Below are 26,734 nucleotides of genomic sequence, written 5' to 3' on the forward strand. Positions count from 1 at the left end.
TTAGGGCTGTTACAGGAGTTGATACTGAAACCTTCTCACTCTTGCCCTCTCTGACCCACAGGCAACAAAATGAAGTTCCTCCACAAGAAGAATTAAGCCCCTTTCCCAGTAACGGAGTCCAGTGCCTTGCCGAGCCTGGAGCCTGGGGAGGGGGCCGGCTTGGGGCCCTCTGGGCTTCTGTGGCTGCTCTCCCCCCACAGACCCCACCCTCCAAGCCAGCCCACCTCTGCCTTCACAATATCCCAGGATACTGTTTGTAAATAATCTGCTATAAGCTTTCTTATCTCTTTTTGTAACAAGCAAAGAGAATCTGGTAAATATTTGTATATTCCCAAGGGGCTGGGTGCTGGCGACTGGCCAATTATGTGCAGCTGACTGTCTCAGCCGAACCACTGATCTTCCCCTGCAGGCTCCTGGCCTGCCTGCCTGAGGCCCCTGCTGCCAGTCTTGGGCCCTGGAGAGCAGATGCTGTCTTGTTATGTACAGGAGGACTATTTTTTTTTTTTTAATCTTAGAGTTTCTATTTTTTTCTAGTAGTCCCCCTCCCCTAACCCTCTGTTTTTGAAAGGCAAAGGCCAATCAATCCCCATTTGCAGCGTGGTACCAGGCTCTCGGGCCTGGCCTTCTCTTGTTTCTCCCACCTTTGTGATGGTCAGTGAGTCACGGGAAGCCCACCCCCCACCCCCGGCAGTGCCAGTGCTCTCCGGGCCCAGCTCCCAGTCTGTGGTGGCCACGATGCGGTACAGGGCATCCCTCCTTCCCACCATCTACGGGTGTTCTCAATAAACAGTGTACAGTTGTTTGGGCCCAGAACCCTACGTGTTCCTTGGCTTCATTTTCTAGAGTTCTCTCTCCTGGGGGATGGGCTGAGATAGGCCAATCAGGAATGAAACACCATCATGCAGGGAATTGAGGACTTCATTGAGAGTTTAGTGTCAGTGTGAGTCACTTACCTCCCCTGAAATCAGGTTCTCTGGCTTGAACCATTATGACTGGTCTTAGAAGATACCTTGTCATTGTTCTTGTTCAGCTTGCCTCTTCAATAACCAACTGTTCAGACTGTCTTAGTGTTCCCAGTGATGGAAAGAATGCTCAGTGCTTTCAACTCCACTGTTAGGTGAATCTTAACATTTTCCTATTTAGTATGAAGCCCTTAAGATATCATTGGGTATCCTGACACTGGTGGGGTGAAGCTCAGCGAAAGCCAACCCAGGCTTACTCATAGCCCTGGCCCATTGCCTATAGCTCTTCTGTCATTCTGTGACTAGTTTTCTCCTGTTGGAACCCTAGGTTTGCATGCAGAAACTTCTGCAATATTCCATGGAAAAGCAAGAAGAGAAGCAGGGTGGGGAATATGGGTGGCTTAGGCTTTCCACCCAGAGACCGTGAAAATTTCCAAGTTGAGATATGAGGCAGTAAAATGGAACTCTTCACTGGAATTCAGTTTGGGGCTGGCAGGATTTGAACCAAGGAGTAGATCTTTCCTGTCCTTCCACCCTGGCCTACTTAAACAGGAGACAGTCCTATCCTGAATTCCCTTCCCTGCTTCTCCCCATTTCCACTGAGGCCCACGCAGGTCCCAACCTGTCTGGGGTTTGGGGTTGCTATCTGCCTCCTAAAGTAGAGGGTTTGTCTTCTGGGAAGACAAGGTCGTCTTCTCCTCTGAAAAAGCCTCCTACATAGTTGGCTTTGGCATCTTCCAGTAGGGAGGCAGAGATTGAGGCCTCATGAATCTGAGTTTTCAGCTGAGGTAGAGAAGACAGTGCTTATCACCAGGAAGTCCAAGGTCGGGTGTAGTTACCTCCAGGACTCATTACTGTTAACCCAGCCTGGGCTTCATGGCAGTCATAGAAGTAGATTCCTTAACAATCAAATAATAATATTACAGTTTCCAAAAGGTGCTATTTCTTTCTCCTTTCCTTCTCCCACTCCCCTCTTTTTTAACGTGACTCCAAAGAATCTTCACAGACATGTGATCAGATCACAAGAGATATAGGTATAAATTCCTTTTTTTAAAATAAACTTTGAAACTTTTATGTATCTTTAAAATCTTAAGATACCTAAGATTAACCCTAAGGATTCCTTCCTCCTGCGATGGCCACAGCTTTCATCCTAATTCAGAAAATCAATACTGGCACATAATGGCTCTGGATGGGCTGCAAGGGTCCATACAGTGAGTGCTATGGGCAGGGTACAGAAGACTTTGGGGGAATATAGAGGAGGGTGTGTCCAGGGGGCCTGGTATGGGGTTCACAAAAAGTGGTCAGGATTTCTTTCCAAGTTCTGTTTCACATGATTTCTCAACCCCTAAATATATGGTTCTTAACCCTGTCGGATCCAGCACTCTCCTTTTCTATAGCAAATACTCTAACTACCCCCCCCTTACTATCCTGAAATGAAATTCATAGATAATGTAACCTAAACACACCTTAACTTTCATGTAAATGGGGAGAAATAAAAGGAAGTATTTTGTTATAACATGTATTTAAATATGTAAATGCTTGGGTACAGCTGTACTAGAATATATAATGAGGTCAGATGCTTACACCTGTACATAGAATTACTGTGAAGGCAGCAGCTACACATGCACAGATAAAAGTGTGTTGTGTTAGCAACTCAGATTCTACTGAGTAAGTGTTACCATTGGTAAGAGAGTTGAACAACTTTTTTTTTTTAGAGGGTAGGGAGGGGCAGAGGGAGAGGAGAGGGAGAGAGAATCTTAAGCAGGCTCTGTGCCCAGCATGGAGCCCAGCGTGGGGCTCAATCTCAAGACCCTGAGATCATGACCTGAGTTAAAATCAAGAGTCAGATGCTTAACTGACCGAGCCACGCAGGCGCCCCAGAGAATTGAACAACTTTTGGCAATATTCTGAGCAAAACACAGTATGAGCTTTCCCTTGACTAAAGCAGCATTTGGAATCCTGGAAAACAGAGAAGTATATGAAAACTCGGGGGGAGGGGGATTTTTTTATTATGTATAAAATGGAAGTAGACCTAAACTAGATTTTTTTGTTGTTTAGAATCAACCCATACATTGCAGGATGTCTAGCAACCTTGGTTGCTTCCCCTCTATGATTGTGACAAAACAAAACCTGCCCCATTCATTTCCAAACTGCCCCCCCTAGAGGATGGTTTTGCCACTGTTGAGAGCAAGTGTCTTTAAACTGCCTTTCTGACAACCCTAGGGCAATTACTCAGGGGCAACACAATACTGTCTCCCCTCTCCCAGAAGTCCCAGTGCCTACGGAATGTCAGCCTTCCTCTATTATGGAGTCGAGAAAGGCCCTGGGTTTTCTCCTTAATTAGTTTGGTGACTTCTAGAGCAGGGCGGGCTGCCATCACATCTTCCTAAATGCTTTTTTTTTTTTTTTTTTTAACTAAATACACATGCTCTGGTAAACTATAGTGTCAAAATGAGGAGTCTGGGCTTCTTAAAGGCAATATTTTGAAGGAGTGCCCTTGGAAAGCCATATTATTCCAATTCCAGCTCATACTGGAATTAGGGCTCCCCAAAAATCATTCTAATTACAATCACAGCTCAGTTCAAATTTTTGCTAAAAATAATACCCTTTATTTTACATGGAGACTTGTAACTTGTACCCAAAGTGACTTATTTATAAAGATAAATAAACAATATTTAAAAAACAAAGTGGGAAAACAAAACTTGGGCTGTAAAACAGAGCCAGAATGAAACATACACTTGAACTTCTGTTCTTACTAAGGGTGATACACAAAATTAGTTTCTAGAGCCAAAGTGGTAGTATGCATTCCAAAACATCTTGTTTATTTGCCTATGGAGGTGGGAGTGGGTGTCACTTAAAAAGTCATGAAAACTCTAGACCAAGAGAAAATACTACTTTTCGGTACTGGCAAGTTACTGGTAACTTGGGAATTATTTTCTGTCCATTTATATTGCCTTTTAATATAAATATGAATTTGGTTAAGCAAGAAACGCAAACTATCAAAACATACATCTCCCTCACCTCCCACAGCTCATGAAGAAATGCCTTCTCAGTTTTATGTTCTCCCAGAACATTTCCATTTCCATGTATATACAAGCAGGTGTCCAAGGTACCTTGAACATCGTAGCTGGCGCTCATCTTTTTGACAACTAATTAACAAGCTAATTCTGAGAAGTTTGGAAATTCCCCTCTTTCCATGTTTCCGTAAGCGCGGCCTAAGCACGACCTCAAGCGCTGCAAGGTTGGCCCGGCCCCTACGTCTGAAGGAGCCCACGCCCACCGGGAGCCGGCCGAGTTTAACCTCCCGCCTCGCCTGGGAAAGTCTCTCGGCCGCGCAACTAGTCCGGCCCCGCCCCTTCCGGAACTGGCTGAGCCCACGGAGGGAACCGGCGCCGAGCGTGCTTCCGGCCGTGGGAGTGGGCAAGGTTAACGTGACCCCGGAACCAGAATCTCACACGCTCCGGAAGTGGTTCTCAGGGCCTGAGGCGAGAGGAGCTGACCAGTGGGGCTGTTGTGCGACGGCGTCGCAGAGGTCGGACAGTGTAAACCACAGGGGTAGCCGCGAGAGCGCCAGGCCCTGCAGGGCTCTGGCCGCTGCCATCCTCGTCGTCCGCCTTCCAACGCTGCACGCCTTCCGCCGATGGTGCGCCCTTAGGCTTGTTTTCAGGCCAGGGGCTGACTGCGTTTGGCTTAGCCATCAAGTAAGAATACGCGTATTTGAATTGAAAGCTTAAATTCGATTTAGCGGATTTTGATAACGGGGTCGGGTCCGATATCGCCAGCTGATCTTGTTAGAGCTGCAGCTCCGAGGTTTGGATGAAAATGTATCTAAAGCACATGTACATTAGGCCAGACAGACATCCTTAGCAATTCAAGCTTACAGAAAATAAGCATGTCAACCTGATGTGCTAGGTGACGTGACTTTACCAGTTTGAAGAGGTAAACAAATGGTTGAAGACCACGGAGTTACAGGGGCATCTAACAAAGCTCTGCTCTCCGTTTTTGTGAGGACTTCCATTAATCCTGTGCACCTATCAGCCACTAAAGAGACCAGTAGCAGTGTGGGCCTCTGTGCCTGCAGGACTGACTAATCAAAGCTTGGCAGCTTCGTTTGTTTCCTCAGCGTGGACTCTATATTAATCTCAGCAGTGGCCCGTTTCATGCAAATACAAAGTCAAAACGTAAGGTTTGTGGTTGGTCCCATCAAAAAAGCCAAGTGGTTACTATACGTCTGCACCCTTCATTTGTAACATCAAAGTATGGCTTTGCCTCCTGGCTTCCTTGGCAATATCAACACCAGCATACAGGATTGGAATGAGTATTATCCCACTCAACCCCGTCCTGTTTATGGATAGTGATGCTAATAGTGAATTGCTGGGTAAGAAACTGGCTACTAAGGGACTAGTTTTCATGTATGGTCCACTAAATCCCACCTGTCCATGCCTAACCATTTAGCTGTCAGCCCCACCCCAATTTATCCACTTGCCAAGTCCTGTCCGTTGGGTTTTCCGAATCCTACTCCTCGTTTTCTCATTCCCATTTTCTTTGTCCCAACTCCCACTGTAACCAAGTCCCTAACTACATTCTTATTTTGCTTAACTTTTCTGAACTGGTTAGCATGTTTGCTCTTCCCTCTGCTTGGATCATTTTGCCTTGACTTAATCAGACCAAGGGGATTAATTTGTCTGCCCCCTTAATCATTCACAATTTAAGTCAAAAAGTTTCAGTAAATGCTTCCATTTTACTTAATCCACACAATCAATTTTAAAAGATGAGAAAATTGGACTAAGCTTAAGCCACACACAGCTGTTAAGGTTTGGATCAAAAACTCAAAACCCCATCTGAATCTTAAAGATACTCTACATGTTTGTATCTTCAGTGTCTAACTGTAACCAATTAGACATTAAATTCTCTTAGTATCAACTACAACCCATTTCAGATCCATGACCTCAGCTTCCATATTATATGTCCTCCAAAAGACACTAAGGGACAACCAGTTTTACCTTTCTCCATCAGGCCCATCATCAAAGATCACATCCAAATTATTCATTTGTTTGTCCAACTGAGTAAAACCTTCCCGGCACTTAACCAAATCAGCTAAGTTTGCTGTCCAGTTTCCTTTTACTTGAGGGTCTGCAAAATCCTCTAAAGGTTGTCACAAACTTGTCCCATAGAAACTCATGGTTCCCAGCCCATGTATCACCCCAGAGGACTAAGGAAACAACACTGCCAAACGAAACCTAGTTATATTTTAAGCGTCATCCTATTCCTTTGGACAGGGTTCTAGAAAGCAACTTTTATTTTGGGCCAAAGAAAACTTTGTTAAGTTTTGGAAAGAACTAGAAAAACTGTTAGTCAATTTACCCTGAGATCTGAAGGTCCTATCTGCACACGAGCATTGGTCATCATTATGGTTTTATAGGAGATACAAACCCTAGAAAACCCAATTCCAGCTTCTAGCTTTTTCCAAATTCTATGCTAAATACATTTCAGACTAGAATCTTTAGCATTTCATTATGTAGTTCTTTGAACATTAATGCACAGGGATACATAAATCCTGACAAATGCTTTTTAGATTCCAAACCACTTTCATGTGTAAAAGCCCTGGTGTGTTTAACATTCAGACTGCTGGGCCCCATCTCAAGATTCTGGAACAGTATGGTAAATAATGGGGGCGTCAAGGAGGAAAAACTTTAGGTTCAGGATTATATCCTTCACAATCACTTTAATCCTATCACTCTGTCCACTCTTTAGAATGTGCCCCATCAAAACTGAGTCTTCCCTTTTGGGGTGCCCAACTGGCTCAGCTGGTAGAGCAAGTAACTCTTAATCAGGGTCGTGAGTTCAAGCCCCATGTTGGGTGGAGAGCTTACTTTAACAAAACCTAACAAACCCTGAGTTTTCCCCTTTTGAGCCACATATTACAGTTAAAGGGTGTGTTCTCCCCCTCATTGTAAATTCAGAATATACAATGGAAACTGGCCTTTCAACTACATGTGCTATCATTCTCACTTTATAAATGAAAATGTTCAAGTTAGGTATTGGGCCAAGTCCTCTAAGTGCTGGCGCTCTGTTTCACACTTTCTGAGGGGAGTTGGCAGAGGGTCTCAGGCCCTCATACCCTTACTCCTAGAATCTGTTAGGTGGGTTTCTGATGTACAGGTAAGGAGGTAGGGGTGCTAAAGAATTTACACCCAGACCAGAAGAGAAAAGCACTTGTTAGCATTTAATGAACCTCCCCCAAACGTGGCTTCAAGCTACTAGAACGCAGGCGCCCCCGACACCCTTAATCTTCTCCTCTGCTCTTCTACTGAAGAATTTGGCCTTCACGATGACAGGCTGTTTTGGGAGTTTTCCCTTTCCCAAAACTTTGTAGTAGCCCTAGAGGAATAGAAAAAAACACAAACTTTAATACACACCACAGCAGATACCAACTCCCTGGTATGAAGAAAGATGCCTGCCAGTCTACACCATCTAGGAGCTGGGAGGGCATGTTTCTGATCTGGGCACTACCGGGGGCACTGACTGCCCTCGCCAGTGAATCAAGACCAGCAGATTCTCTCTGAGGACTCTAGCACACCAGGACAAGAGATGTGTCAGGATGTGACTCTAGCCTCAAGCAAAGCACACCCACCCCACCCTATTCAATTACCGCGTGATAAGCAAAAAGACAGACCATATTCCCAGCCATGTTCCAAGAAGGTCCTCACCATCACAATTGCTCTAGGACTGTTAAGTAGGCTGGGACAAGGGATTTAAAACTTAACCAAAAGCCCCTTTAGGGTTTAGACTACCTTCACACCCATGGGAGGTAAAACTGACACAAGGACTCCAAAAAACGTACAAAAATGCTTTGTCGGGACGCCTGGGTGGCTCAATTGGTTGGGTGTCTGCCTTTGGCTCAGGTCATGATCCCAGGGTCCTGGGATAGAGCCCCGCATCGGGCTCCCTGCTTGGTGTGGGGAGCCTGCTTCTCCCTCTGCCTCTCATGAATAAACAGATTTATTTAAAAAAAAAAATGCTTTGTCATCACTGTTTTGGGGTGTGCGGAAATCTCTTTCAGATAACGCAGATCCATAAATAACAACCAAACGTCTTAGGATTTTATTCTGTAAGGGACAGAAATGGCCAGGAGCCGTGCCTCCTGTAAGCAGGGTTGTGTAAGAGGGACCAGAGCCAGCTGACGGGAGATACTGCCAAAAGCTTAGGCCAGAAATGCAAACCTGTACAAATCAGGGCAGAAACTGTGGGGATGGGATTACTGACTGGGAAACATTCAAGAAATAACAAAGTAACTGAATGAATGAGGGATTGGAAAGATTATTCTTCTTCAAATATTTTGCGTGAATTACAACTGAACTAGAGTTCAATTTTGGTGAGTTACCTGTGGAAATTCTATCAAAAGATGGAATAGTCTAGTAGGTAACTGGGTAGAGATTCCAGGTAGGAGATCAAATACATTAGATTATCCAGAATTCTGAGAGGCATGGACCACAGAGTCAACAAATATTCCTTCACTCACCGATCGCACCACATCAATGATAGGAGCAGCTCCAGTCTTGTTTTTGGCGGCATTTACCCGTGTCTGCTCACTGACCAAGGTCCACAGTTTATCAAGGTTGACAGTTGGGCAGAAGCTCTGGTTCCTCTTTAAGTGGTAATGTCTCATACCAACTTTTCCAAAGTAACCTGGGTGACTAGGAAGAGAAAGGCAATCACGTTCATAACCTGACTCCAAATAAGAAGTGATGTGTATCATCTTCATAGTTCATGTCTCCCAGTTATAGTGTAAATTGCTCACTGGTGTACGACAGTGACATAGCAGGGACTCCATTCATTGTTGAACTAAAACAAATCTTTAAAAAAAAAAAAAAAAGCCACCGAAGACGTTCAGGGTAAGAGACTAGCCTTATTTCATGGAACCAGAAGTCACTGAAAAAGTCAGAGACACGGGGCGCCTGGGTGGCTCAGTCGTTAAGCGTCTGCCTTCGGCTCAGGTCATGATCCCGGGGTCCTGGGATTGAGCCCCGCATCGGGCTCCCTGCTCAGTGGAAGCCTGCTTCTCCTGCTCCCTCTGCCACTCCCCCTGCTTATGCGCTCTCTCCCTCTAATAAATAAATAGTATCTTTAAAAAAAAAAAAAAAGAGAGACATTGCCAAGACCAGAGGTCTTCCAGATCACCTGACAGCATTTTATGGAAATTCTACACATTCTTGTAATAGAGATTTTCTAAGCAAATTTGGGGGCATAAGTGAATCTAGCAGGTGCATAGTTAATCTGATGTCACTAACCCGGTGACTGACTATGCCATGAGGGTCACAGCCAGTGAATAAGGTCAGCAATTACTCTTCGAGGACTCTAGCACACTAAGGCAATCAGCTGATACCCAAGCGTGACTCTAGCCTCGATGACAAGTTCTCAGTTCGCATCAAATCTTAACTTCGTAAAACGCAGCAACACAAGGTTTTTCAGTGTTAAGAGGCTTTCTTCCCACTGAAGGTGTCTGAGCCAGCCCTCTGCCCCTAACTCCAAACTGTCAGTGCCAGTCGAAGTACAGGCCAAGAAACACTCACTATTTGTCAAAGTTGATCCTGTGGTGATGCATGCCACCAGCATTACCCCGGCCTCCTGGGTGCTTCCGGTGCTTGCCTGCAAGAATACAAAGCTACATGGCTAACATAGCCTTCTCCAGCCTCTCAATTCTTCTCCTTTTCCCACAATTCTGCGTATTTCTTACCTTGTTCCCAGTCTACAATTCCTCTTTAAGCACGGCTATTTCCTCAAGTTTCCGGGTGAAACCTCTCTTTGTAATGTTCCCCATCACAGCACTATCTACAGTACTCCATGCCTTCGACAAATTAACACTTTGCCCCAATCAAATTTCCTCCCCCCAATTGATGTGAAATTCTCTTTAAAGTGGAGTACTGTAGAGAATTCCAAGAGAAAAAAAAATCAACCGCTAACAGTCAAATTCAATCCGACTGACCGCACAAAGCGAACCCCCACTTCTACCCTACCCAATTCCCGGCTAGGTAAGCACCCGGCGGGGAGAGCTCAAAGCCGACCAGGATGGGATGCCGGCACTTACCGATGCGGCCGTGGCCGTGGCTCACGTGGCCCCGAAGTTTCCGGGTCTTCCTCAGTCTGGATGGCTGTGTGGAAAAAGGTGCTTGGTGATAAGGCCAAAGGGAGGTGGGACAGAGAGCGAATCTGACCGTCTGCGAAGGGTCTGTAGGCTCGGGGGATCAAGGATCTGCTTCGGGTCACATTCAGCAAAGGTGATGTTACGGACTGGCCCAGGGCCATGCGGCCTCATCAGGGCGGCGCCCGAGCGCGCGAGCCCGCGTGTCTCAGAGATCCGAACCCCGGGCAGAACACGCAGCCCCAGACTACGGGGCCCATGCCGGCCACCCTGCCCTGAGGCTCGCCATGCGCGGCCTGGAAAACCGGGCCAAGATCGGGGGTAGGTGGTTGCGGTGCAACGCGCGTAAGGCTCGCGGCCTGCACAACCAACGAAGCGGACGCACAAAAAGAACCACCTACCATGTCGGCAGCCCAGACGGAAAAGGGAGGCCTTTGCGAAATCTCGCGAGGTACCGATAACGGGGGCGGAGCCAACAAGACTCACTTCCGGCAGGGAGGCCGGGCCTAGGGTGGGGTCTCTTGAGTCTCGCGGGTCTCGCGGGTCTTGCTGGTCTCGCGTGACTGCAAGCCCGGCCGTCCGCCTCTTTCTGTGGGGTGTCCTGTCCTTCCCGGTGGCGGTGGCGGCCGAGATACCCTGTCCGCGCAGTCCTCTCTCCCTCAGGCTCAGAGGCTGAAAGCTGTCGCGGAATCCGCGGCTTGGGGCGCTGTGTGGTCACGCCGCCGCGGCGCTTTGGCCCTGGAACCCGCTTAGGCCGTCGTATCTCAGCTCCTCGCCAAACGCCCCAGTTCTGAACCGTCCCCCGCGCCTCGCGTTCTTTGTGGTCTGCTCGGCTCTGGCGGTAGCTCTTGCTTGCTTGTCCTCTGGCCGCAGTGAGGATTCGCGAGGCACTGTTTGACCCTCAGTGTGCCCACCGGGTGTCTCGCTCTGCTCCCTTTGAAGTCCTTCCCTAGGTGTCTAACACCCGCCGGCACCTGCGCACCCACATTCCCGAGGGGATGCTCGGTCTTAATTTCACCTTTGCCCTTTTGCTATCATCCTGGGCATCCCCAGTTTGAACAATCCTTCATACTTCAGGGACCTGTACACCTGGTTGCTTTATGGTCCTTTTAATCCAGACTCTAAATACTTTTTCTAACCACCAAATTTTAATTTTCACCTGAACCTACTTGACATGGCCTGATCCTCTCTCCTGGACCAGAGAACCCCTGCTTAACCTCCACCCTGTGGAACTTCTCTGACCCATTCAGTCATTGTTGCTTACTCTCCCCACTTGTGCCCCACACAACCTAGTACATTTAATTGTCGACCACATTTGTCTTCCCTACCCGACCAAATTCCTTAATGGTTCAGGATTATTTTATTCTACCCACGCACTCCCAGTTCCTGGCATGTAGTACATGTTCAAAAAATGATTAAGTGACTGAATGTACTTACTCTCACCTCACTCAGTGGAAGAGCCATCTCTCAAGTCTCAACCGGTGTCCAAAATCCCATTCTTTCAATTACTCTGTGTTGTATTTTCCCTGCCTCGTTCCTGTCAGCTAAAATATATTTTAGCTAAAATACCCTAAATTCTCCCTGACTGCTTTCTACCTACCATCCTTGCTCTTTCCTTTACAGCCAAGCTCCCCAAAAGAGTACTCTGAATTCTCTCCATTTGTTCATTTCCCATTCATTGTTTCATCCACTGCAATCTAGCCCTCAGGCACACCACTCTTACTCAAATCATCAATTAAACAAATACCAAATTGAATCAACTCTTCCCATTCCTTTTACCACTTGTTCTCTCTGTTGTACTTCACCTCTTTCACTTCTTTATAGAAACTCTTGCCTTTTTCCTAACTCTCTGGCCATTTCTCAGTCTTTTCAGGTTCTTCTAACTTTATTCCCCATCTAAGTGTTGATCTTTTTCAGCCTCTGGTCCTTGCCTCTCTTAACTTTTCACAGTACACAGTCTTGGGTGAGCTTATTTTGGGTGGCTTCAATTCACATCTCTATTGCTGAGCTCTACACTCATGTATTTACTTAATCTCTGATTATTATTCCTTGGACATTCTACAGACAAACTTGGTAAATGTGTTCAAAAGACTTCAATCTTCCTTGCTCACTGGTGCCTTCTCCTTTATACTATATCTTGGCGAATGGCACCTTTGTCCACCTAGATAGTGATGTCACGGAGACCTGAAAATTGTTCCCAAGCCTTCGTTTCCCCTAATACACTGTCACCATATCCTTCTGTTCTATATCTCAAATCTGCTTCCTCCTGTTAAGCCCCTGTGCTGCTGCCTTCATTAAGACCCTGATCATGTCTCTTACCTTGAGTCACCCTGTGGTCACCCTGCCTGCATTCTAACTCTCCTCCAATCCCTTCATCCTTCACACCTCTGCCAGGTTAGTCTTCCCAAAACGTAACTTTCATCCTTTCACTTACTTGATCAAAAAGTTGGATAGCTCCCTATTACCAACAGAATACAGCCCACTTGCCTTTCCAAACCAACTTCAGCTTCTCCTCTTACCCGAGCTTTCTACTGCAGCCAGACTTGATACATCTCTTCTGCCTCTTTGCCTGTGCTGGTGCTATTTCTCATGCCCGTAGTGCTCATCTTCTTCCTGATCAGATATCCTGAATCTTCCTCGACCTTTAAGGCCCACCTTATATTCTGCTTCTTCCCAGAACTCTGCAGTCCACAGATCTGCTTTTACCTCAGTGACCACTCCCTCTCTGACCTCACAGCATTATGGTCTTCATCAGTCCTTCAGTCCTTGATCACATACTGCCTGTGACCAGCAGAAAGAGGGGCCTTGAGAGCAGGGGGTGAGGCCCAAGAAGAGATCACCCCCTATTTGAATCAAATCTGGCCAGTAAGTGCACAAGAGATAAACTGAGCTACCCTTGGGAACATGGTCTGTGAATGGAGGTAAGCTGGGCAGAGCTCTGGGAATGAAAGGTAACCATCAAGTGTCCTGTAAGGAGGACCTAGAGCAAGGACCAAGACTGTCCAGGGGGTAGAGGTAGGATTCTGGGTCATGGGCACTACTTCTGGGTAGGTTTGCCAGGTTCCATGGGTATAGAGAGAGCTACATCCTAACCCTCAGGCCATCCATCTGAATGGAAATTCTCCCTAAGTGGATCAGCACTCTGTGTTGGGTTCTGTGTTCACCTAACATTCTTCTCATTGGTGGTTTGATCTCCAGGGAAGAGGGCATGCCCTGGGCGATTGTCTGGCTCTGGTTTCTAGCAGGCTCCCTTTCATTCCCAAGGCAATCCTATAGCTTTAACATAAGGCTCGTGTGCTGTTCATCAGTGTAGGTCAGTTTCCCTAGGTTGACTAGCTCTGAGAGAGCAAAGGAAGTATCTGCAAAGTTGAGTAGCATCCAGACATTAGGCATTTGGTGACCTGTCCTTCTCCACTCAGGCACACGGAACATGACCCTGAGACATGACCTCTGAGAGGCCTGCTTCTCTGTGACATCTCTTCTGAAGTAGAGCGTGGCCTTGTGACATACATCTCAGGCATTTGGGCTCCCCCAGAGAGTCAGGGCCTCAGAAAATACCTGTGAAATGAGCAGAAGGGAGATGATGCCAGGCAGCAACCTGGCGAGACAGGTAAATGTGCTGACCTTTTTGGTACCCCAGACCTTTCTCCAGGGGACCTTATGAACACACCTCCACCCTGAAGAGGGCCCTGTGATCCCTCTTTCTTCCTCTCCTCTCTGGGTTCCTGAGTTCCTCAGCAGTCCTTCAGATAGCGACCACAGCATAGGTGGATCCAGCCTTGTTTGCTTGCTCTCCATCTTTAGGTTTGGACATTTGGAAATATTATGTTGCTTTCCTTTTTCAGGTAGAGGATTGTTCATTTAAGATGGGAAGAGCCTGGGTTTCTGTTCTTTTTAAGTAAGAATTCTAGAAAAACTCAGAAATCCAAATTTATTTCGGAAAGGATTTTAAAAATTGCATGTAATAGAAAAGCCAGTGAAACATTGAAGGAAATGTTAAAAAATATGAGTATAAACATCTTGAATCATAATACCTCCAATGCTGTTTTTATGTCTGAATATTACCTTTCAGCTCTTGTCTACACAGAGACATAGCTGCCTATGAAGCTGATGATCATAGCACACAAATCCTTTTGTATTTTGCTTTTCATTTAATACCATGACATTTTTCTGTATCACTACCTGGTCTTCATGATTGTTATTATTAACAGCTTAAGACTAATTTATCTTCAGCAGGTACTATAATTTACCAAGCCATTTTCTCCTGTAGTTTGTTTTTTTTGTTGTTGTTGTTCTTATTGTGTCCTTTGCTATTAGTGATGCAATGAGCATTTGTGTGTATGTGGTTTTTTTCTTCTATTGAATAACTTGTCTAGGGTAAATTCCCAGGAGTGAGATTGCTGTATTATAGGGTATGAGCATTTTATTTAATAAATAAAATGTATTTATTATAGGGTATGAACATTTAACACAAATGTTACCTTGCTAACATTTGTGAGCAAGGTAAAATAAAAATTCATTTTATGCTATTTTCCCCCCAAATGGATTGGAGCAATTTATGCACCAGCAGCATGTATAATTACCACTTTCAACTACACCAGGCTCAGGGGTTTTTGTTGTTTGTTGTTTGTTTTGTTTTTGTTGTGGTTTGTTTTGTTTTTGTTGTGGTTGTTTTTTGCCTCTATCAGTAGTTGTTGATCTATGGCAATATGGCATTTAGAGGAAAATCCATAGGACCACAGGGTTGTCTTCAGCACAAAGTAAAAGTCATCTAATTTCTGGGAGTCTTTCCATACTGTGTTGGATAGATTTTTAAAAAATATCATGGTACTACATGGAAAATGCACTCCTAGAAGTTTTGTTGGAAGCTAGGATGGAAAACCTTGTTGCCATTAAACTCAGAGTAGCAAGATGTGAAGAGAGGAATTCTAGGATCCTGAAGGGCAGTTTATCCAATAGCACAACAAGGAAGGGCTTAAATATTTGGGTTTTCATTTAATTTCAGATGATAAAATTAGCAGAAAGAACACAGAAGTTTGGGTTCCTTTCCCAGTTAGCCAAATGATATTGAACAAACAGCATATTCTCTTTGGATCTTGGTTTTCTTGTTTGTATAATGAAAAACGCTGATATTCATTCTTTCATTTTTAGAAATATTTATTGAGTGCATGCTATGTTCAGAGACTACATATGCGTGCCAGGCAGTGAGGAGCGGGGACAAGGGTGAACAAGAAAGACTAAGTCCTGTCCTAGGACTGTGTCCAGGACAGACAGTAAACAGGGACACAGGTAATATGTAACACTCAACACCGTCTAGCTTGAGTGGATGTTCTCTCATTACCTAGTGTGTCTCTCTCCCCATTTTTGCCAGAAAGGAGTACTGCTTTGATGATCAATTTGTTCTGTCCTATGCATGCAAACAGTCTTTGGAAATTCTTACTCCCAGGGTGGCATGGAATGACTCCCTCTGCTATTCCTTGGCCAAGTTGTAGAAACCAGATCAGGCTGTGGGGTGTTCCAAGGAGGGATTTGTGAGCAAGGTAATCTTATACGTGAGGTTTTCTGTCCTTCCAGACTTTCACATGATGTTTCATTTAGTCCACGTTTCTCCGGGACTTAAAGAGAGGTTGCAGGCTGATGACTGGTATATTTTGTTTGACTCATGCTGTTTTCTCATGTTTTAAAAATGTAATTAGTTGCCAACGTTTCAGAGTTTAAGTAAAAAGTTGGATTTCTGGCGTTTTGGAAAACTAAGGTTTGACAACACTGGACCCACATTCTTTTAGGCGGAGTACTTCACTATTTATATCGCTGGCCCCTGTAGGCATTTGAATTTACAACCCCTGGCTTAAGTACGTTCTGTCATCCTCTATCCCCTTCCCCAGGTCAGAGGAGATAGGAAGGAGAGGGAAGGGCTAAGGGGGTAGTGAAAAGCAGCCAGAGGAAGGGGATAGAAGAGATGTCATTTGACACCCCCCCCCAATCCTCAAATCAGAGACTCCATTGCTTGGCTGTGCCTTTAATTTAACCTTTACCCTCATAGAGTCACTTCAATTGCTCTTCTAAGACAGAAATGAAATATTTATATATACTCATCCCGAGTAGTGCCCACTGGCATTGGAAAGCCATGCCACCTCCTTGAATCCCCAGAGTTGTTATTTAAAGCCTAATGCAGCAGTTTGGAAAGTGCCGTCTGTAGACCTAGGATGGGTGGGTGGCAGGGGGGACGGGGAAGGTCCCTGAGACTCTTTCGCAAGTGTCCACGGGGTCACAAGTATCCACAGCATCACAAGCGTCCACGGGGTCAAAATCATTTTTATATGAATACTAAGATGTTATCTGCCCTTTTCACTGGGTCGGCATTCGGCCTGGTGGTGCCAGAGCAAAAACCAGAGATGGTGTGTAAAAAGCCGAAGGTGCTGGTATAAGTCATTGTATTCTTCACTGCCAGGCATTTGCAGGAAAAGAGAAAGGACGGGAAGGGAAGGGAAAAGCCTGTCTCACTTAGGAGTGTCCATGACGAAGCAGTAAATGTTTCACTACATTTCAGTCCTTGAACACACATGCTTTTAAAATTCCGTGTGAAGAAACTGGAAGAATGCATAAAGCACTTCTACTTATCAAAGTGAGGAACTGCACTTGTGCTGTAGTGTGAGTTGCAAGCTGAACCAGCCTGGTTTTGTTGTTGTTGTGTTGTTGTTATTGTTTTTTGTACGACACCAGTTTTACTTGAAAGAACAACTAACAGACTGTGGTTATTCAGCCTTGGGAATTTGGCAGCTATTTTCTCAAAAATGAAGTGAGCTTGTCATTTCAAGGAAAAAAACCTGACAGTATTTGTTGCCAGTGATAAAATGAGAGTTCCCAGCAAAAATTAAAATTCTGGTAAAGGTATAGCTGAGTTTGACATCTTTATTTGAGTCTGACATCTTCCTCGTAAAGAATTTTTCAATGAGATTCGAGGCGATGTGAAAGAGTGTGATGTTTTGTTATTGTCTAATGAAACGTCAATGTTTGGAGCATCTGCATAAGTCATTGAACCAGTATTTTCCAAATGGGAAATGCTTGGTGTTATAAAATGATGCCTGGGTAAAAGAACAGTTCACAGTGCAAGATAGGCTAGTGGATTTTAATGTAACAGTAAGAAATGTTCACTGATGTAGTTTCAGATTCCACATTACAACCAACCTTTAAGAAGCTACCACTTGTAGAATCAAAGAATGTCCACAATTACCTGATAAGACTATTAAAAATAGTCTTACCTTTTCTAACTGTACAGCCCCGTGAGGCTGGATTTTCTTCATACACCATAAACAAAACGACAGAGAGTAGATTGACTGCAGAAGCAGGTATGGGATTCCAGCGGTCTCCTATTAAGACAGACATGAATGAGGTTTGCAAAAAGGAAAAATGATGTCACTCTTCTTACTGAATTTATTTTTTTGAAAATAGTTAATTTTTTCCTAAAAAGTATGTTATTTGAGTTGACATGTCATAGGTTTATTGTTTTTGAATGAATTAATAGTTTTAAATTATCTCAGTTTTCATTTATAATATGGTAAATAGCAGTAGATAGAACCCACATAAATAAAATATCTCTGGGGTCCTGAATAATTAAAAAAATGTAAAGGAGTTCGAGACCAAAGAGTTTGATATTCTCAGAGTCTAATGAAATAAACTCAGCTACACTTGAACCTTCGAAGACAGACTACCCTTACCTCCACGGGGCTACTATGCTGCCCTCTGGGAAATAAGTGCTCTTAGAGCCCCAGACTGAATCAGAGGTGAAAGTACCTCCATTATTTTATTTAGTGACATTTTGCTGGGCCCCCAAGCAGTGGGGCATCTCCTAGCCCTGTCACTCTTTGTCCTGAATGGGTTTGGCTCTCAAAAACTACGGCCTGAAATGAAAGCTCAGTCAAATCTGCAATAATTACAGAGCTCCAGATTTGAATTAAATGATTTTTGTTTTCTTTCTTAAGTAAGTATAAATATAAAACCAGGTACACTTCTTTTGCTCTTATACAAGTATAAAACTGAATACAGTTTACAAGTTATAAAAAAAAGCAAAACAATCAAATTAACAATATTGATTTCATTTGCAGATGATGTGTTGCTAAACTGCATTGCTAGTACAATTTGAATGTGGTGTTCCCCATGTGGCTGGGTTTGGCCAACGTCTGCCACGATGATGATGGCTTAATTTCCCCACCTCCTTCCTCTGTTCCAAGTACCATGAAACAGTCATCACCACGTGCCACACTGTTCTTGAGACTTCACGTGGCAAGAATGCATCATTTACATATTAAGGCTGCCCCTTTTCTCTTCTCATTAGCCTGAGACAAACTAATACTGCATGGTGTGAATTAGCTCCTGAACTCTTAGCACTGCCTCTAAAATCTCATGGTGGTGGATAAGAATATTGATACATTAAAACCTTCTTATCAGAATGAATACTAATTAAAAAAAATTGGAGGGAACTCATGAAAATATGTGTGTGGACCTCAGCTTGAGAAATATTTCACTAGTAAGGATGTGAGTCTGATTTTGAATTTGAATTTGAACTTTGCTAATTACCATCTGTCTTTGTACAATTACCCAGTGTCTCTGAGCCTCGGTTTCCCCAGCCTGTCCCTCATGGCTTTATTTAATTTGTAAAAGTATCATAATGCCTATATCTCCAAGAGTAGTTGTGAGGACTGAGATAAAGCTTAGGAAGCACCTGGCATACACTTGGCTTTTAATACATTTCCTTCTCTTTTCCAAAATGAAATCTTGGCTCAAGCTTGTCCACTAATAAAGAGAAGCACAGGTAGACATTTTTGAAGGCAAACAAACCCTGTAAGAAACACACAGCCTAGCAGACCTCTGCAGGCTTTGCTTTCTAGGGCGGAGATGCTGGAGTCTCTCTCTCTCTGGGCTCAAGTGAGGTTGTGAGGCTGAGGCCTGCGGGCTGCAGGGCACGAGCCTCCAGCGCTCTGAGTCCTCCCTGGCCTGTCCAGGAACATCCCCCACCCAAAAGAAATGAATCCCTCTGCTTTGTGATTCACTTACAGGGAGTGGAGCTTGCTCGCTCTACTCGCTGCTTCACACCTGAGGATATCACTGGAAGAGCCCCGGGCCCAGACAGGGGCATGGGCGCCGATTCGGGCATGAGCTTTATGGGGCTGCCACTGGTTGACCAGAAACACACGAGTGGTCAGATGGAGGCCATGGTACAGACCTGCTCGGTGTGCCTACGGGACCTGGACAATGTGGGGGCCCGGTTCCTACCCGGCCAGCATTCGCTCTGTAAAGACTGCTTCCAGGGCTTGGTGCAGGAGCTGACGCAGGTGGCCAAGGTTCTCGGGACTGTCCCAGATGGTAAGTACAAAAGTACTGCCCGTTCCCCTCCTTCCACATAACCGGTCTCTTCCTGTTTCATAGGAACCGAATTTCAGGCGTAGAAAGAATCAGAATTCAAATGCCCAAGGGAGACTCATTGCCAAACACAATTCTTTGGGGAATCTGTGAGACAAAGCAATCCTCCTGATGCCTACTATATCTATTTTGTAAGCTGGGACTTGGCATGTTTGGGATTTCCTTGAGTTGGTGGCAAACTGAGAAATCTGGGAAGGTGTTGATTCAAGGTTTGGCTGACTTCCCAGATGGAGAGGACACTGTCCAGATTCACTAAACTTCCCAGGCAGAGGGAGAGTTGCTACCCCGCTAGGATTGGTTGGGAACTGACTTTGAACAGACTCACACAGACTAGTGAACCATTCACCATTTAATTTTTTTTTTTAAGATTTTATTTATTTATTTGACAGAGAGACACAGCAAGAGAGGGAACACAAGCAGGGGGAGTGGGAGAGGGAGAAGCACGCTTCCCGCAGAGCAGGGAGCCCGATGCGGGGCTCGATCCTAGGACCCTGGGATCATGACCTGAGCTGAGGGCAGACGCTTAACGACTGAGCCACCCAGGCGCCCTGGAGCTTGTGTCTTGCTCCGAATATCAGGTTTCCTAGGGAGCAATCTCATTGAGGACTGTGAGTCCTTGGAGGCGTGAACCAGGTCCCTTCAGCTCAGCATTCTAGCACGGGCCTGTAACGGAGGTTCAGTCTCTGTTGAAGGAACTTGGAGAATGAGAAGGTCTAACAAGTTGAGAGCGTTTAGAAACATCATCTCTGTTTTGTTGTCTGCAGTATTATTAAAGTGATTTGTAGCCCAAGGCTAGGTGCTTTGAAGCATTATAGCAGCGCAGTTGTCTTTAGCTATGAATTTGGGGCCCTCTAAACCCTTGGGCAAGCTGTGTGACCTCCCTGGGCTCTTTTGTGAGTTTGGAGCACAGAAAAGATGATCTAGTTTGATTTTTAAAATTAATATCTGATTTTTAAATTTAAATTTAGTCCTTCCTTAAAACTTTTTAACTTATACGTCTTACTCTATTTATAAATGTAGCAAATTTTAACAACTTTAAAGGGGTTTTTATTAATATTTGAACATATTTACAAACCTAGCTAAAATTTGCTTTTATAAATTAAATGTATTTTATTTTTAAGTATTTCAGTTGCCTAGCAAATAAATGTTCCTATTTAAAGGACACTTGGAAATCTAAGTTAAATTTATAAACATGGTGAATCTTAAATATGTCTTAAAAAGTTCCAGCATTGTTGGGTGAATATCTAGACTATATAAAGACCTTCTCCAACTCAACAATAAAAAACAACCTAATTTAGAAATGGGCAAAGGACTTGAATAGACATTTCTCCAAACAAGATATACAAATGGCCAGTAAGCACACAAAAAGATGCTCAATATCACTAATCTTTAGGGAAATACAAATCAAAACCACAACAAGATACCACCTCACACCATTAGGATGGCTACTATTAAGAAAAAAGAACAGAAATACAAGTGTTGGTGAGAATGTGGAGAAATTGGAATCCTGTACACTGTTGGTGGGAATATAAAATGGTACAGCCTCTGTGGAAAACAGTACAGCCATTCCTCAAAAAATTAAAAAATAAAATTATCATATGATCCAGCAATTCTACTTCTGGGTATATCCAGAGAGAATTAAAGAATTAAGAGCAGGGACTCAAAGAGATATTTGTATACCTGTGTTCCTAGCCACATTATTTCATGGCCAAAGGTGAAAGCAATCCAAGTGTCCATTGACAGATGAATGGATAAACAAAATGTGGTATATACATACAGTGGAATATTATTTAGCCTTAATAAGGGAGAAAATTCTGACACATGCTACAACATGAATGAACCTTGAAAACACTATGCTAAATAAAATAAGCCAGTTACAAAAAGACAAATAGTCTATGATTCTGTTTGCATGAAGTACCTAGAGTAGTCAAACTCATAGAGACAGAAAGTAGCCTGGTGGCTGCCAGGGGCTGGGGGGTAAGGGGGGGGAATGGAGAGTTGTTGTATAATGTATAGAGTTTCAGTTTTGCCCACATTTTAATTGGGGTTTTGTTGTTGTTGTTGAGTTGTAGGAGTTTTTAAAAATATATTATGGATATTAGACCCTTATCAGATACATGATTTATAAATATTTTCTCCCATTCCATGGGTTGTCTTTTTATTCTATTAATAGTGTTCTTTGATGCGCAAAAGTTTTTAATTTTGCTAAGTCCAGTTTGTCTATTTTTACTTCCATTGCCTGTGCTTTTGGTGTCCTAGCCATGAAATTATTGTCAAATCCATTGTCATGAAGCTTTTCCCCTGATTTTCTAAGTGTTTTATAGTTTTACTCTTATGTTTAAGTCTTTGATCTCATTTAGTTTTTTTAACATGAACTAATTATGCATGTATCAAGGCTTTGTATGGCTCTAAAGTCAGAAAACCAAGTCATACTAATGACAATTATTAGAACCATTGTGTTTATTCACCAAGTTATTCCGAGTGTAATGGAAAATAAAAGCATAAGCTTTGGTGTTAATGTCTGGGCATCAGAGTGTGAGTTCTAATCTGCCTGCCACTTACTAGTTGTGCAGCTTGGGCAAGTTGTCTCGCCTAGAACACGGGGATGGTGATAGTGGTAATTACCTTATAGGATTGTTAGGAAGATTAAGTGATCATGTATATGTAGAACATTCTGTACTGCTCATAGGAGATAGTAAGAAGCCAAGAAACATGAGAAAATACTATTGTTTAGAACTTTTAAAACTGAAGTGGAAAAAAAATTGGTCAGATGTGAATATGCCTGATTTGGAACAAGAGAGGCAATTTCTTAAATATGTGGCATCTTATATTCTTTAGTATGTCCTATGGTCTGGCCAGGCCATTGTTACCTTCCATATTTGCATTTATGGGTGAAGAGTAGAATCAGCTTCCGTGACTACTTGGAGATTTTAGGACTCTATGCTGTGTGGCTGTTAGTTGGTTTGTCTGTCTGTGTATGTCTGTCTTCTTCACGGGTATTTGACTTCTGTGTACCAGGCTCCTTGGCATTTAGGGTACAGAGATGAAAAGACAGGGCCCTTGCCTTCAAGGAACTCCTGTTCTGTTGAAGGGCAGATAACCAGACAGATGATAATAATATGGTGTGGTATGGATGTGAAGAGAAGATTGTAAAGTTCAGGCAAAGAAGCAATACTTCTAGGAGGTTCTCCATGGACCAGGACTGGTGGATATCAGTTGCTTACTGAATGTTTTTTGGAAGAACTGAAAGAATGGTACCCAAATGAGCTGTCTTATGAAAAGGAGAGCTATCGTCTATCTCTGGCAAGTCTAGTGAGAGACCCAAGACCTGAACTTGATAGATCCATAATTTGAGAAGCCAGGCTTTGGGAGTCCGGTTCTTTGGAAAGAGCTTTTAGCACTGCCACTTTATCCAGCAGAGTAGGGGCCCAGACTTGCTAAAATGCTTATCCTATTTCTGCCAGTCTGGGGTTTTCAAAAGTAAAATATGGGAGCAGCTAGAGAAGAGATGGGTAGAAGCTAAAGAAGCTAGCATCAATGCCTCCAGGCAGATGGGCCAACAGTGCATGGGATAAGTCCACTTCTATAAATCTAGGCCTGATGGTTGCTGGGCAAAGCCGAGCATTGCTGTGTAGAATAGGCTGGGTGCCTGGGCTCAGGGCCTGTCCAGCTGATTTTCAGCTCTGATCCCTCAGGGGAGCCTCCCCAGGCCTGCACTTCTGCGCTGGTACCTGGCATGAGGGGAGACATCTGATTTAACTGGACTGGGCCTTTCATCTCTACCACCCCCCAGCCCAACACAGAACCTGACACAGGATGGGGGCTTCGGTGAATATTTATTGAACAAATGATTGAATCAGTGAAACTGCAGAGATCTCCCATGGCTCTTACATGGGAGGCAGACTGTTCTACTTGTGACACTGCCCTTTCTATTTCTCAGGTTGCAAGGGGCAAACATATTTATCAAGCACCTGCTGGTTGGCAGACACTGTACTGGGTGCTTGTGCCTGTATCATCTTTTTTAAAATCTTACAACAACCCTATAATTAGGTATTATTCCCATTTTACAGATGAAAACCCTGGGTATTATGAATATGTCATGTCTCAGGTCTAAAACAACTGTTAAGTGCCAGGTCAGGTCAAACCTGTCTTCAAAGCTTACGATCTGCACTGTGAGCACTCTGCTCAGAGGAAGATTTCATCTGGAATCACTGAATGGATGGGGAGACTCCATGGAGAATCTTTGAGGAAAGAACCAGCACTGCAGCCCGAGTCCTCAGGTGCACATCTTTAATGCGGCCACAGCCTCACAAAGATTTTATCCCAGCAACTCTGTCACACTAGGAAATGTGTCTGTGTTAGGTCTCCGCCTCTAAGGAGACCAGCTGGGCAAGGTCTTCAAAAGCTAGTGATGGGGATCAGAGTGAAGGCAGCCATGTGCTGAGCACACAATGGCTTAGCCATGCAGCGGGACGACTGGAGCTGCGGGCTCTGTGCAGAAAGGCTGGATATGGGAAATGGGTGTACTCAGCCAACCAGAGCCAACATACGTGGGACTATTTGCTTTTCAGCCTAATTGAAAATGGTCCCAGGTCAAACTCTATCGGAGAAGTTGGCCACTGAGTGGCAAAGTGATACTTTAATGTAGCAAGCTCTGAAGGGACCTGGCTGCCTGAAACTGACATTTACTATGTGCTGCGTTTGTCTTCAAAATTCTCAGGACTCCCCTAGCTCTAGTTGTTGTTTTACTTCCTCATGTAAATAAAAGGGACATTATTTTTCCTTTTCAAATCTACTGAAAGACAAATCCTAGCTGAGAGACCTTGATTCTGATATCAAAGTTTTAGAATCTACTTGTTTAGTATCTTACTTTTCCTGTTATCGATGTGGGTGACGTGCGAGATGTGGGCAGAGCCCTGGTCTGGAAGTCACGGCCCTTGGAGCTCAGTCTGGACTCCAGCACCAATTGACTGGGCAATCCCAGGTCTTCTCTGGCTTTCAGGGCTGGACTTGAAGAGCTCTAAGAACCCCAAACAACCACCATGGCCTCATGCTTCCTGAAGCTAATGATGGGTGACAGCATGTCTCTTGTAAACTACAGATGCGGAAAGGGGGAGCAATCTCTGTCCTCAGTGGGCAGGCCTTCGGACTTTGGGAAGATCCAAAGAGAGGGAACTGATGCAAGATGCTACAACCTCAGAGTCAGAGAAAGAAATGATGATCTTAATGAGAGCTCAGGTGGAGGGGCTCTAATGGCCTGGGGTGAGGATGGGAGGCAGGGGGCGGGTGAGGTCTCAGCTATAGGAGCCTGGAAGGCAAGGTGACTGCTGTTTGCTCAGTCCGGGTGCTGAACAGTGTCTCCAACCATCGTGGGGTCTGGTGTGGGCAGTGACTCAAGTCTCCTAGGTGGAGGACTGGCAGTTGAGCTGGACTGAGCTGGGTGTGCAGCAGGCGCAGAAGCTGGAGCTCCCAAGCCCTATCAGCACAATGGCTTTTTAGTTCATGAACAGTTTCCTCACCTTAATTGGCTCTCTAGGGCCCCGGGAGTAGCCCTGGCACCTCAGAACGGTGCCTGTTACTGGGAGAACAAATCCCCTGGTACGGGGAAGGAGGCAGGCTGCGTTCTGGGGGATGTGCTAGCTGCTGCCAGCACTGCTCGGAAGGATATAGCTAGAGTAGATTTGCTGAGGCTTCCCTCAGTTCAGGGTAGCCGTGATTGATGGACAGGGTCTTGGAGGGGCCCCTTGTCTACTGGAACTCTCCCATTCAAGGGGGACCAGTCATGGTTGACTGCTGTGGAGGCTAGAGAGCAGGGAAGAGCCTTGGAGCTTATCTCTAATCCCTTACTACATAAAGGGAGCATCAGGATTCCAGAAAGCCTTAGAATTCTGCTGAATGCCAGAGTTATTACAGAGCCTGAAAAAAAATTCAGCTCCTTTGCCTGCCAACCCAGGGCTTGCCTGGACTTGAGGGCCAGTAGGAACTGCAGACCTAGAGTAGGCTGTTGCCCTTGGTTCTCCCATTGTCTCTCTGTCCGGACCCAGTTGGAAATGGGGACAGTGGTTTTGCATGGAGTATGTCAGTACAGTCCTTGGATTGACTCTTGAGATTTGAAGTGAAAGAAATAGAGGTGCCTGTCTATCAGATGAGATGAACCTAGTTCCATCCTACCTGTGCCTTCTGCATTCTGCTATGGGCTCTTTCTTGGCCCCGAAAGCTTGTTTCGCAGTCTGGTGGTCCTATGAACATGAGCTCTGAAAGCTGTGGACCACCATCTCCTGCCTCAGCCTATCACTTAGCTTTCATGCCCATGTTCTGACTCCGGCTCAGATGGGCCACCTGGCCCTGCCCCACACTCTCTGGATCCCCTTGCCTAACCTCACTTTACCTCTTGCCTCTTGTGCGTTATGCTCTCAAATCCTCTAGCTTCAACCCTGATCACTCTCTTCCGTTGTGGGCCTGCAGCTCTAGCTACCTAAGAGGCTCTCAATTGCTTACAGTTCAGAACAGACACTTAGCATGGCCTTCAAGGCTCTTCCCGATCTGACTCCAGACTAACTTTAGAGCCTCATCTCTGTCACTCCTCTCCATGAACCAGCTTTACCAATCTTTCCCCTAGAGGCCTCACATTTTGACATCTGCAATCCTCTGTTTATGACGTTCCCTCCTCCTGGAATACCCTCTTCTTGTTCAAGTGTGCCAAATGGAAGGTTGGCTCAAGCATGACCCAGTTATCAGAACTCGAGCACACAGGGGTGGAGGTAGACCTGGAAATAAGCAGGATCCCCATTACCAGGATTTAACCCCCAAAGGTGAGGCTAGAACAATTGAAGTAGCCATTGCTTTAGGCCAGGGACCAGCAAACTTTGTCTGTAAAGGGCTAGATAGTAAATATTTTTGGCTTTGTGGGTCCTACAGGCTCTGTTACTCAGTGCCGTCACTGCAGTGCAGATAATTCGGGAATTGATGGGCATGACTGTGTTCTAGTAAAACTTTATTTATAAAAATGGGCAAGCTGTGGTTTTCTGACCCCTGGTTTAGGCTCTGCCTGGGGAAATTGGATGGATTTGAACCTGTGAGTGGCATCAAGCAGGAATATCTGTGTAGGAGCCAGACAGGGCCAGACTCTGGAAGGGAACTGCAGGGAGGGAATAGTATTAGGATGAGGCATATAGAGGCAAGGCAGGAGGAAAAGGACGGAGCTAATTTT

At 44.8% G+C, this 26,734-nt stretch overlaps 3 protein-coding genes and 2 non-coding genes across 12 annotated transcripts in view; 2 read left to right on the top strand and 3 right to left on the bottom strand.

Moving 5' to 3' along the window:
• DENND2B (DENN domain containing 2B) overlaps positions 1–813 on the top strand; it is a 145,606-nt gene extending 144,793 nt beyond the window's left edge. For all 8 annotated transcript variants that reach the window (XM_036121403.2, XM_036121407.2, XM_078058427.1 and 5 more), the window contains one exon: positions 62–813. In XM_036121403.2, coding sequence (XP_035977296.1) covers positions 62–96 — 35 coding nt within the window. In that variant the 3' untranslated portion in view covers positions 97–813. The remainder of the gene's footprint in view (positions 1–61) is intronic.
• A 6,356-nt stretch (positions 814–7,169) lies between these two features.
• RPL27A (ribosomal protein L27a) lies at positions 7,170–10,606 on the bottom strand. Its single transcript, XM_036121418.2, has 5 exons — positions 10,506–10,606; positions 10,051–10,114; positions 9,536–9,611; positions 8,485–8,659; positions 7,170–7,343 (listed from the first exon to the last, which is right to left on the bottom strand). The coding sequence occupies exons 1-5, from the start codon at positions 10,506–10,508 to the stop codon at positions 7,215–7,217; spliced, it is 447 nt and encodes a 148-aa protein (XP_035977311.1). The 5' UTR covers positions 10,509–10,606; the 3' UTR covers positions 7,170–7,214.
• On the bottom strand, positions 7,452–7,582 carry LOC118554108 (small nucleolar RNA SNORA3/SNORA45 family). Its single transcript, XR_004926372.1, has one exon. It is a non-coding gene; the product is annotated as a small nucleolar RNA SNORA3/SNORA45 family (small nucleolar RNA).
• On the bottom strand, positions 9,241–9,371 carry LOC118554109 (small nucleolar RNA SNORA3/SNORA45 family). Its single transcript, XR_004926373.1, has one exon. It is a non-coding gene; the product is annotated as a small nucleolar RNA SNORA3/SNORA45 family (small nucleolar RNA).
• A 2,923-nt stretch (positions 10,607–13,529) lies between the features above and the next one.
• The window catches only part of TRIM66 (tripartite motif containing 66), a 56,081-nt gene continuing 42,876 nt past the window's right edge, over positions 13,530–26,734 (top strand). The window contains exons 1-2 of the mRNA XM_036121394.2: positions 13,530–13,714; positions 19,161–19,467. Coding sequence (XP_035977287.2) covers positions 13,670–13,714; positions 19,161–19,467 — 352 coding nt within the window. The 5' untranslated portion in view covers positions 13,530–13,669. The remainder of the gene's footprint in view (positions 13,715–19,160; positions 19,468–26,734) is intronic.

The sequence above is a fragment of the Halichoerus grypus genome, chromosome 11, assembly GCF_964656455.1.
Source record: "Halichoerus grypus chromosome 11, mHalGry1.hap1.1, whole genome shotgun sequence".
In the NCBI taxonomy this organism is placed as follows: domain Eukaryota; kingdom Metazoa; phylum Chordata; class Mammalia; order Carnivora; family Phocidae; genus Halichoerus; species Halichoerus grypus.

Coding starts and splice junctions, on each gene's coding strand:
- RPL27A (XM_036121418.2), bottom strand. Junction 9,612..10,050: donor CCACGGCCACGGCCGCATCG/GTAAGTGCCGGC, acceptor GTATTCTTGCAG/GCAAGCACCGGAAGCACCCA. Junction 7,344..8,484: donor TCATTGATGTGGTGCGATCG/GTGAGTGAAGGA, acceptor CTATTCCTCTAG/GGCTACTACAAAGTTTTGGG.